The sequence below is a fragment of the Lissotriton helveticus genome, chromosome 11 (genome assembly GCF_964261635.1).
Source record: "Lissotriton helveticus chromosome 11, aLisHel1.1, whole genome shotgun sequence".
NCBI lineage: Eukaryota > Metazoa > Chordata > Amphibia > Caudata > Salamandridae > Lissotriton > Lissotriton helveticus.
Window position 1 is genome coordinate 580515754 of NC_136072.1, and position 12906 is coordinate 580528659.

Below are 12906 nucleotides of genomic sequence, written 5' to 3' on the forward strand. Positions count from 1 at the left end.
GCTGACGTCACCGACGCCTATAATAGGCCCACGCCGGCGTGATGACATCAGTTCCGCCTTTTTTTCCGTGCCATCGAGGCACACGGACGGAACAATGACAGTAGATATATACAAAGTATACACAGTACACAATAGTCAAGGCAAAACACACAGTGTAAAGCAAATGCAGGAAAGCAATTGAAACATTTATTTGACAACAAATAAATATACATTACATTACAGCAACTCTGGCATAGAATAGTGGACAACGGGGAGGCGGGTGGGTCAGTGAGGAATCCACAGGCAGATATTGTATCTACCAGAAAAAGCGTTACCGAAGGTAAGTAACTTGTTCTTCTGATAGATACATCTGCCGTGTGGATTCCTCACCTTGTGAATAGAGTCCCACAGCAGTCCCCACTCCCGGAGCAGGGTGTCCACTCTTCTAAACCAGGAAATCCTGAAGGACAGAGCGCGCAAAATGGCCGTCCCTCCTCACCTCAGAATCCAAGCAATAATGCTTCGCGAACGTGTGGAGGGAAGACCAAGTTGCCGCCCTACAAATGTCCTCCACAGGAACACCTCTAGCCAATGCTGAGGTTGACAATTTAGCTCTTGTAGAATGAGCCCTTATACCCTCTGGAGGTTCCTTACCGGCCAAAGAGTAGCAGATCTTTATACATAGTACGATCCATCTTGACAAGGTTCTCTTATGGACCGCTCTTCCTCTTTTGCAGCCAGCAAACCCAACGAAGAGCTGGTCATCCAAACAACAGTCTTTAGTTCTGTCCAGGTAAAAAGAAACCTCCCTCTTAGGGTCCAGACGGTGTAACCTCTCCTCCTCCTTGGAAGGATGTGGGGGAGGATAAAAGGTAGGGAGGATAATGGATTGACCAAGGTGGAAAGGAGTAACCACCTTAGGAAGAAAAGCAGCCCTGGTCCTAAGAACCATTCGATCAGCATGAATGGTCAAGAAAGGGGGCTTGGAACTAAGAGCCTGAAGCTCACTTACCCGCCTTGCAGAGGTTATTGCAACGAGGAAGACTGCCTTAAGAGTCAAAAGCCTCATAGGACATTTGTGAAGAGGTTCAAAGGGAGCACCCATCAGAAAGGTCAAGACAAGATTTAAGTCCCACTGAGGCACAATAAAAGGAGTAGGAGGGAACTTATTTGTGAGGCCCTTCAAAAATCTTAAAACTACAGGAGACTTAAAAAGAGATGGCTGGTCAGGCAAACAGAGAAAAGCCGACAGCGCAGAAAGATATCCCTTAACTGTGGCAACAGCAAGCCCTTGCTGCGCCAGAGAAAGGGCAAACTGGAAAACATCAGACAAATGGGCTCTCAAAGGGTCAATAGATTTCTCCCCACACTAAGTGACAAATTTTGACCATCCATATGAATAGAAGGACTTAGTGGAGTCACGCCTGGCTGACAAGATGACATCCACCACGTCAGACGGGAGAGAAAAGGAATTCAGGTTGCCCCGTTCAATCTCCAGGCATGAAGGTGCAATGTCTGGAGGTGGGGGGTGTAGAACCTGCCCCTCCATCTGAGAGAGGAGGTCTGCCCTGAGAAGGAGACGGAGCGGCGGGCGAGAGGAGAGGTGGAGAAGATCTGTATACCACACCCTTCTTGGCCAGTCCGGGGCGACCAATATGACTTGGGCCCGGTCTTGGCGAATCTTCCTCAGAACCCGAGGAATCAAAGGTATGGGAGGAAACGCGTAAAGGAGTTGTCTTCCCCAACTCAACTGAAACGCGTCCCCCAAGGCTCCTTGCAACGGATACTGGAGACTGCAGAATGACAGGCAGTGAGCATTCTCGAGAGTGGCGAACAGGTCCACCTGAGGAGTTCCCCACGTCCCAAAGACGTGACGAACCACCTCCGGGTGAAGCCTCCACTCGTGGTCGGCCGAGAACTGCCGACTGAGACTGTCTGCACGCACGTTCAGAACTCCGGCCAGATGATTCGCCATCAGACAAATCTGAAGGTCCCGAACCCAGGACCAGAGACGCAGAGCCTCCCTGTAGAGACACTGCGATCCCACTCCTCCCTGCTTGTTGATGTACCACATCGCGGTCATGTTGTCCGTCAGGACCTGGATCGACCGACCGCGAAGGGAAGGGAGGAAGGCTTTGAGCGCCAAACGTATCGCCCGCAATTCTAGAAGGTTGATGTGAAGCAACCTTTCCTCTGGAGACCAAAAACCTTTGACCTCCAGATCCCCCAGATGAGCACCCCACCCTAGAGTGGATGCATCCGATATCACTGTGGCCACCGATGGAGGCAGTTGGAAAGGCTTCCCTTGAGACAGATTTCCTTCCACGCTCCACCAAGATAGATCCGCCGCAGTTTCTCTGGAGATCTTCACTGACTCCCTGAGATCTCCGTTGTGTTGATACCACTGCCTGCGGAGGCACCACTGGAGTGCCCTCATGTGCCAGCGTGCATGGTTGACCAACAGAATGCATGAAGCCATCAGACCGAGCAGGCGAAGAACCTTCAGGACTGGAACGACCGCTCCATTGAAAAATAAAGGAATCATCTCCTGTATGTCGCGAATCCTTTGAGGAGGAGGGAATGCGCGACACACAGTAGTGTCCAGTACCACACCTATGAACAGGTTGCGCTGTGAGGGCACCAGGTGAGACTTGGGTACATTTATCGAAAAACCCAACCTGTGCAACAACAGAGTTGTCTCTTGCAGATGATGGAGCACCTTCTCCGGCGACTCCGCTTTGATCAGCCAGTCGTCTAGATACGGAAACACATGAATCCCCGATCTCCTGAGATGAGCTGCCACCACTGCCATCACCTTTGTGAAGACTCGAGGTGCAGTAGTAAGACCAAACGGAAGGACCACAAACTGGTAGTGCTGTGACCCAACCGTGAAACGGAGATACTTTCTGTGCGACTTCAAGATGGGAATATGAAAATACGCATCCTGCAAGTCGATCGACACCATCCAGTCTTCTTCCAGCAGTGCTTGAAGAACCTGTGCAAGAGTGAGCATTTTGAACTTTTCCTGCCTCAGGTAAAGGTTCAAAATCCTGAGGTCCAGGATTGGCCGAAGCCTGCCATCTTTCTTGGGGATCAGGAAATACCGGGAGTAGCACCCCTGACCCCTTTCCTGCTCTGGAACCACCTCTATCACACCTTTTCGTAACAGTGCCAGGACTTCTTCCTGCAGGAGAAGCAGGTGGTCTTCCGAACAATAACCCTGGCAAGGAGGGTAATTGGGAGGGAATTCCTGGAAAGGAAGTGCATACCCATTCTCTACAAGATTGAGAACCCAAAGATCCGATGTTATTAATTCCCAATCTTGTAGAAAATGTGTAAGCCGACCCCCCACTGGGCCCACATGATCCGGAATGGCGGATCTAGGGCTGCTTTGCTGCGTTGGCAGGGGGTTGGGAAGGAGAGGAGGAGGAGGAGGAGGAAGCTTGACGACCTCTAGGGCGGGATCTTTGTCTGCCCCTGTGCGACTTGTACAGTGTATTCTGCTGCTGCTGAGGCTGCTGCTGGGATGATCTGTAAGACCGAAAGGAAGATCGACCAAATCCCCTGAAACGTCTTCCGGTAGTACCCCTGGACTGAAGACCCAAAGATTTTGCAGTGGCCCTACTGTCCTTAAAACGCTCCAAGGCAGTATCAGCCTTCTTACCAAACAACCCTGATCCATCAAAAGGCAAGTCCATCAAGGCAGATTGGACGTCAGCAGAGAATTCTGAAGATTTGAGCCAGGCAGCCCTCCTAGTGGCCACGGAGGAACCCATGACCCTTGCCACTGAATCAGCAGTGTCCAGACCACTCTGAATGACCTGTCTCGCAGCTGCTTGAGTGTCCAATACCACTTCCTGAAAATCCTTCCTGTCATCCTCAGGGACTTTCGGAATCAACTGCTTGACAGAATCCATCAAAGCATGGATATACCTTCCCATCAGACACGTAGCATTGGTTGACTTTAATGCCATACTGGCTGATGAGAAAAACCTTCTTGGCACTTTGGTCTTGCTTCCTGGATTCCTTATCTCCAGGAACTTGTGGAAAAGCACCAGCAGATTTCTTTGAGCAAGCAGCCTGTATCACCAAACTCTCAGGAAGAGGATGTGAAGATAAAAATGCAGGGTCCTCTGGTGCAGCTCAATATCTCCTGGCCACTGTTCTAGAAACTGCAGGAGCAGATAAGGGTTTCTTCCAGACCTCATAAATAGGCTCAGACAAGGCCTCGTTGAAGGGCAACATAGGTTCAATGATAGATGAGGGTGAATGAAGCACCTCAGTCAAAATATTAGGCTTAGAATCAGCAGTGGGCAGAGTAATATTCAATAGACTCGCTGCTTTCTTAATGACAGTGTGATAAGGTATCACATCCTTTGATGGAACATTTGACACAGAAGCCAATTCCCATTCAGGTGATAGTTCAAGCCCACTGGCTTCACACAAATCCTCAAACGGATCCTCAGAATCCTGCAACTCTCCTTCTTCAGTATCTGAATACCCATATTTTTCTTCTTCCAGAAGTCTCTGGGCCTTTCTCCGAGATCTTTCCTTCACCACCGAAGCCAATGGATCCGGAATCGACTCCGACGGGGTCGGTGCCGGCGTCGAACCCGAAGTCGGACGGGGTCTATCCATACGAGGTCGGGCAGAATCCTGCCTCGGAGTCGCAGGTATCGGCGTCGATGGGATCGGCGTCGATGGCACCGGCGTCGTGCGCCTCGGCGTCGACGACACCGGCGGTGTCGGAAAATGCCAATGCGGTGGTAGAGCCGGCATAAAAGGCATGAAGGGTGCAGGGGCGTAAGCCTGAGGAACACCTAAGTTAAAGGCCATAGGACCCGTGAGACCAACAGGTGCACCAGACGGGAACATTGCTCTGGAATAGACACCAAACATGGCTTTCAGGAACTGAGAAGGATCCTGACCTGGAGTCGGAAACTCAGGATATGGACCTTGTGGCTGTTCCTGAGGAGGCGGAGTCGATACGACGTCGACCTCTTCATCGGGTGCCGGAACCGGAGTCGACGAACCCTCAGGTACTGGAACTTCGGCTCCACCAGCCCCCTGCTCCTCACCTTCATCCTCCTGACCAGAAGGATTGGATGGACACGGAGAATGGACCTGTTTCTGAGATTCGGGTGAACCCGGATGCGAAGCCTCATCATGTTCCGATTCTGAAATCTCCACTTCTTTACTCAGAAGCTTGACCTGGGACTTCGGTCTTGAACTAGAGTCCTTCCCAGAATGATGACGCGACTCATGGCTCTTCTTCTTGTGTTTCTTCTTCGAAGACCTCGAAGCGTGAGCCGAAGACGACTCCGAGTGCGACCTCGAACGAGACCTCGATCTCGACCTCGACCTCGACCGACGAGATCGAGACTTCGAAGATTTCTTAACCTTCTTACTTTTAAGCTTTGCCACGAGGAGTTTCGCCTCTCTCTCTCTCAAAGCTTTCGGCGTCATCTTCTTGCAGCAAAGACAGTCCTCGACATCATGGTCGGAGCTTAAACACCAGACACAGCATTCGTGAGGATCGGTGATAGACATAGTCTTGCCACACTCGCCACAAGCTTTAAACCCAGTCTTCTTCGACGACATCTCGAAAAGTATGAAGATAGACACAATACAATGAAAATAGTAACAAAGTTACTGTAAGCTACAGTACGATCCCTGAAAACCGTTAGCGCGACGACGCGGAAAAAAGGGAACTGATGTCATCACGCCGGCGTGGGCCTATTATAGGCGTCGGTGACGTCAGCGGAGTTGCGTGCGATGCCGTGCCTCTGTGACGTCCGGATCCACGTCGGCGCGAAGCTACCAAAGAATTTCCGAATGTTGCTGACGCAAGGGGATATTCACAAGGTGAGGAATCCACACGGCAGATGTATCTATCAGAACAAATGTATATGATATAGCCTTATTATTATTAAATATATAGATTTAAGATTGGGTGTACTGTTGTTGGGAATGTCATGAAGAGTCCAGTATATGTTATATAGTAAAGTCTAACTGGACAATTGAACCTCCGAGATAAGCTTTGTTAGTATTATGTATCTGTTGTAAACCATTGTTATTGGGTACAGTTTTTTTCTTTCAGGTCTCCATCCTTGGTGTTACCCCTGGGTCCCTTCCCTTTCCCTGTCACTCTGTTCCTCTGTTACCTATTATCAGAGCCAGAGCTGCCGGGAGGCAGACTTATGGGTGGTTCTTGCAGAGGAACTCTCAACACTGGCAGATTTATATCCATTGTCTTCTTTCTTAGCATCCTAGAAGCAAATTGGTTCATATAGGATTTTTATGGATTATATTTTAATATTTTATGCAAGAGAGTTCCCAAATGTTGCCCTTTAAAAACACTCCTACTATAAATTGGATTAAGGAGAAACTTTATTTGTTACAATATGTTACACAGGAAATGTCTGTCGCCTCCCACTGAAATACTTTGTTTGTCCTCATGTATATACTTACCAGGTGATGCAGGACGGCAAGCACGGTTGGCACAGTTCCATTCAGCGCTCTGCAACTCTTAGTAACAGCTACCTTGATGCATAACTCAAGGGTCTGCAAGGAGATAAGAAAATTGAGATGAGGCCAAAGGGCAGTTTGTGCAAATGATGATGGTCAGTGGTGAATTACAAACTTCAAAGTGTAAATTCTGTCTGAATGCAAGAGTGGGTTGGTGTGCGAATGAGCTCTCTTGTGTACTAATTCTAAATACATATGACCACAAGTAGATTTTGACAGATGACCGTGCTTATGTCTAATTTTTTCTTTCCTGGTTCCTCTGTTTTCTTGACTCACAGTGCCTTAAGATCTCTCAGATCCACGTAGTGATTTCTGTAGAGGTTATCTGTTGGAGTCAGATGTTGGATTTTAGTCCATCAAGGAACCATAAGAGAACATGTTCAGCATTTAACAGGGGCATGCCCTAACACATGTAGCCTAGACTCACTTGTCATCGTAGGCCCTGTATTCTTAGCCACTGTTGATGATGGTCCTTGCCTTGGTTGTCCTAGTTCTCTTGGTGGTTCTAGTTCTCTTGGTTGTCTGATACTCCTTCTTCTTATGGCACTGTCTAGATCCTCTTGGCCATCTTAGTCCTTTTCTTCCTGGCCTTGGTCTTCCTGCTCCTGGTCTTCCTGCTGGTCTTGGTCTTAATGGTACCCATCAGTTTTGTTGATCTCTCTTTCCTTTTCATATCATCATACAGCCTTTGTTTTTCCTGTCCCTAGTTCTCCTGATCCGTGTCCCGTTGTGATTCCCTTGATGGTTGTGTCCTCTTGCCGGACCTGGTAAACCTAGTGCTCCTGGACTTCCTGGTTGCCCTAGTCCCTCTACTCCTCTTGGTCATTCTCCTCTTCCTGGTCTTCCACCTATAGGTTTTCCTCTTCATGCTCCTGGTTTACCAGGTCTTCCTTTTAATAGTTCTCTTAATCTTCGTATTGATTTTCATGTTCTCCTTTTTCTAGGTCTCTTCCTCCTGATCATCCTCTTATTCTTCTTTCCTCTCTGTCAACTCATATTTTCTTCAAAATCATCCTCCTGGTCTTCATCTACATATTCTTGGTCCTGGTCTTCTAGGCATTGGCCATTGGCCATAAGTAGCCCTTATCCTCCTGAGATCCTACTCCTGTTAAAAGGATTATCTTTACCATGGTGCTTATTGCTGTGTCCCTCCTAGTTGTTCTTCTGGTGCTCTAGCCCTGGTGTTCTTCAATCTTTTCATTCTTCGGGTCCCAGTCCTGCTGGTCCTCATGATCTTCATTGTCCTTATGTTCATGGTCCAGCTAATCTTGGTCATCCTCTTCCTGGTCCTCTGGATCCTCTGGTGCTGTTACTCCTAGCAATCCTGGTGTTGGCCCTCAGGTTTTTCATGGTGGTCATGGTGGTGACTGCTGTTCTGGACCTCCTAGCCTGTGCTTTCTCTTCATGGTCTTCTTCCTCTTACTGGTTTTCCTCCTTATTCTCCCAGTCCTCTTAGAAATCCTTTTCCTGTTCTTCCTGGTCTTGATCCTCTTGGTTTTCCTAGTTCATGGACATGGTATTGGTCCCCTGTTGGTTCAAGTTTTCCAAATCCTTCTGGTGGTCCTGGAGTTTCTAAGCTTCTTGTCTGTCCTGCAGCCCCACCTCCCCTTCTACGCATCCTCATGGCCATCTTCCTCCACCTCATTCTGTGTAGGGTCTTCACAGTGGTGTAGGTTCTCTGTGTTGACCTGCCCATCTTCTTCCTTCTTGTTCTGGTGATCCTGGTCCTCCTGATGACCCTCCCTTTCCACTTGCACATCCTTCTTCTCCATTCCATTCCATTCCAAAGTAGCTTTATTCGAAGTATACTCATAAAAGCACAAAACAAACAACATTTAGATACAGTTAAAAATGCCTTGGCTGGATAGTTAAAAATGTTTGATAAAACGTAGATCTCAGAGCAAATAGACGAGATAAAAGTAACATTAATACAATTTTCTTTGCATTATGAAATACATTACAGCAGACAAAAACAATTTTAAATAATCAATCACATTCAGTGGCCAGGCTAGGGAAGTTCAATTAATGCTCACCAAAGAATTACCCAGATTTAGGTTTCAGCCTTATAGCCCACGCCCATCCTAGGTATTTGGCTACCTCTATTGTGATAAATGGTAAAGTGCTGGTACACATAAGCCTTTCCGCTTCGGCGCTCCTAAATGTGCAAAGTAGTTTGCACACTGGAGCCAGCCAAACTCGCCTAGGGAGTGCATAGGCGGGACAGGCAAAAAGCAGGTGGGCAACTGTTTCGCTATGACTCCCACAGGCAGGACAGATGTTATCACTTGTGGGAGTCCACCTGGACATAAGGGACTTTAAAGGTAAGGAGCCTGCCCTGAGTTGGAAGTAAAGCTTCCTATCTCTCGGCTTGGTGATATTATCCCAATAGGATTCTAATCTGGGTGTGAGTTTTGTTTCTAAGAAGATTCCCACCATAGAAGATGAGTCAGAGTTACTCCAAGCATTAAAAGCAGCCCACTCCCAATACTTCTCTTTTAGGATGTTTAGAGGGAAAAGAAGCCTCTAATGGGTTCTCCCATAGCATTCTTATTCCCAGGCCAATCAGGCTATTCCTAACACCTCTTAACCAACCGATTTTATGGAAGGCATCAGATTTTATTACATCCAGAAAACCTGAGGCATATGATGAGACTTCATGTGTTGTTCACAACCTGCGCCAATATAAAATCGGACGCAACTTGGCGACATCAATAATAGCTTTTCTACCCAAATCATATCTAAGTGGCTTAAGAGGGGTGCTTTTTGAGAGATTGGTAATGCTACGGAGGAACTTATTTTCAGAAAGAGTTAAAGGTGCTGCTTTCTCAAACCCCCATAATTCGGCACCATAAAGAGCGGAGCTAACAGCTTTAGATTCATAAACTTGGAGGACTGGTCTAATTGTTTTTTTAGAGACCTTTTATGCTCCAGACTTAAAGCTCCTGTAACTTGTTGATGTTTCAGGGCTGCTAAATCTTTATGGCAGTCCCACTTAAGTTTCTTCTCTAACTGTATACCCAAATAGGTAAAGGCCCTGACCAGTTCAAGTGGTTGTTTATTCATAAAAACCCTCCCCTTAAAACTTCGATGCGGATTAAAAGCCATGAATTTCGCTTTTGACACATTAACTTCCAGGCCTCGAGCAGCACAAAAATCTTCAAAAATTGATAGAGCTCACTGGAGGCCATTAGGAGTCTTGGAAATAACTAATGTGTCATCTGCAAACAGTAAAATCGGAATTTTTACACCTGCTAGAGAAGGGGCATCTGTATTCACTGGCAACAAACGGTCCACTATTCCATTAATATACAAAGAGAATAACGTTGGTGCCATGGCACAGCCTTGCCGTAGCCCTCTTTCAACCGGAAACTGGGTGGTGACCCTACCCTGCCCTCCCCAGTGGAATCTAGCATGATTGCCCTCGTGCAGCCTCATTACCAAGGTTAGGATCTTGTCCGAAAGGCCTAATTCCCTCAACGTCACCCATAACCGGGAACGGGGGACAAGGTCAAAAGCTGAACGTAGATCGACAAAGGCAGCATAAAGGCTGCCCTTGCCCAATGTAACAGTCTTCCACTATAAAAGAATAAAATGAATGACTTGATCAATGGTGCTAGTGTATTTAAGGAAACCCTCTTGGAAAGGGGGCAATATACTATTCTCTTCAATCCAATCTATGATTTTGTTCAGGATCAACCTCCCAACTAACTTCTGAATTGTATCCATCAAGCTGATAGGTCTGTAGTTCCCCGGTTGAGTTTTATCTCCTTTTTTATATACTGGAATTATCATGGCACCTTTCCAGGAAACCGGGATCGGGGCACCCTGGGCAGTTGCATTTGCCATCAACAAGATGTATCTACCCCATCGTATTTTGTCGTAGAGGAACACATCTGCGGGGACACAATCGGGTCCTGGCGCTCTACCTCCAGCAACTGCACTAAGAGGTGCTAAAACTTCTTTGTCATTAAAAGCCTCATCAGTATAAAAAACATAACTAACTTCTTCCATTTGATCATCTAATGGATTACGCCCATAGTGGGGCCTAAAGTAATTAACCCATCCTTCATGAGAGACATGAATTAGGGTCTGATCAGGTTGACCCCCTCTGCCTCACTTAATGATATTCCAGACTAATTTGGTATTATTCTGCAAACTAGCTTCTTTTAGGTCCTGCCATCTAAGCTCATCCCATAGGCACTTGGCTTTATGGATAGCTTTTTTGTATTCATATCTTGCAGTACGGACAGTACCCATTTCCCCAACCCTGATAGCATTGCCAAGGGCAATTCTTGCTTGCCTACATTCATTGTTATACCACCGAAAGGGTTTGGAGTCAGCTGGTTTCTGGCTTCTATGGCGCTTAATAAAGTGGCTACTTGTACTTCTTCTCCTCTTTGGCCTCCTGGTTCTGGTCCTTCTGGTCTACTTCATTCTACTTATTCTCCTGGTTTTACTGATCCTCCTCTTTGTCTTGGGCATGCTGGGCCTTATGTCCTTGGGGTCTCAGTCATCCTGGTCGACTGTGGTTTTTGGCTGTCTGATCCTCCAGGTTTTTGCCATGGTCCTCCTGCTATTGCTTTCTCTTCATTATCTTGGAAATCCAGTTCCGTGTGTTCCTAATCCTGCTAGTGATCTTGGTCCTCCTCCTCCTCCTCCTCCGTTCAGTTGTAGTGAACTTTTTGGAGAGTCTTGTTCCCTTGTCCGCCTCCTCTGTTTGACCTCCCTTTTACCCTCCTGTTTCTCCCTGTTCATCCTACAGGCCCTCTAGTTATCTGCCTGCTTCTCCAAGTGATCCACACTCCACTCATGTAGTCTCGTCCAAAGTCAGCAAAATACACCCTCAAGCCAAAGGGCACACTTAGATGTAGCATGGGTGGATGAACACTATTGGAAATACATTTTCCCTTTTTTGCTGTTAGATAGTAAAATACAGACATATTTGGGGTGCTCCTCTAAAACCTGGATCCATGTATGCGCCGCTACATCTGTTTCACTATTAACAGTTGTGGACCAGGATTGCTCAATGTCCCTCTTGCACCCGTGCACACTGTGAACCATGGGAGTACAGAGGAGCCTAAAAGGATAGTGTTTGCTTATGAAAATCAAAGGCAACGTGGAGGCAGGAGCTGCAACACAGAAGATGGTTGACGACTAAAAGCAGTTTTAGGAACACATTTAGCTACACAGATGCTAATGAGGAGAATGATCACCTGCAATGAAGGCTTGTAAGACTCATTGGGGGAACAACCTCAAATTATGTATATGGTCAATATGCCATACAACAAAATTCTGTCATGTTTTTATGTTTGTAGCTGGTATTCAAATTTTTATTACAAGTGGAGACTGTCAAAAGAAGGACTTGTAAGGAAATTTGAACATCCTGTCCTTTTAACTGTAAGTGCTCAGACCTAGCAGAAACTGTTCCACTTAGAGCCTCAACATTAATCTACAATTCTCAAGCCTTAAAAACAATAGTTCTGTGGAAATGAAAATTGGCAGATTGGAGACGTAATGATTCTAATATTGTGTCCACCAAGGTCTACGTCACTCTTGCTTTTCAGCTAATACAGTTTGCACGTCTCTAACTACGGACTCTTTCCTTTGCTAATATTGTTTTTTTATAGCAACTAAAAGTAGTATTCTATAATTCCAACACAATATTGATTACCAACATGATGCATTTCCAGTGCTCCTCTTAAGACTTCACTGTTTTACCTGTATGTTCGGTCACCAGGAGTGCAATACAAAGTCATGGGGCTCCTTAGTGAAGGTCATTTGTAAATGTACTTGTATTTCACAGGGTGTAAGCAGCCTCTCAGACTAGAGAAAATGCAATGGCACACTGTTTATTATAAGAGGTCACTAGGGCTTTAGTAAGCCCAATTACTATGTCAGGGCTCTAGTGACTGAAGATCTGCTGTTTTGTTATGATTAACGCAACAAGATGGAGCGTCAGTATGCTCAATTTCCCTTCCATAACCAATTTTACTTACCCAGTATCACAACAACAGGTGAAGCAAATTTCAGCACTGTTGATGTTTATTTAAAATCTAGCACAATTGCTTCGGTCCACATTTTTCCTTTATTAATCCCGATTTCATATGTAACAAATACAAATGTGCATTTTGCTTCTCTGGCTGCCTTCATGGATTGTGTACTAATCACAATTGAGCTGGTTCAGTATTTGGAATTAATGTTGGAAAACTATATTCCCTGTAATCCCTTCATCTCCCAAAACAATACACCAGCTCAAAACTGAAATAATTACCAGGCGTGAATGTGTCAAATAGTGGGGAATTACTGTCCGAATAGGTGTGGTGGTTCTTTTTCTCAGGGTTACCTAAGGGGCAAACTTGGAATCATACATTTTTCCTACATCTCAAAATTTCTGATACC

General features: G+C 46.3%; 1 protein-coding gene across 1 annotated transcript in view; it reads right to left on the reverse strand.

Moving 5' to 3' along the window:
• LOC144790850 (maestro heat-like repeat-containing protein family member 2A) overlaps window positions 1–12906 on the reverse strand; it is a 93470-nt gene that overhangs the window by 80095 nt on the left and 469 nt on the right. Inside the window, exon 2 of the mRNA XM_078665515.1 lies at window positions 6451–6543. Within this exon, the coding sequence (XP_078521641.1) occupies window positions 6451–6543 (93 nt within the window). The remainder of the gene's footprint in view (window positions 1–6450; window positions 6544–12906) is intronic.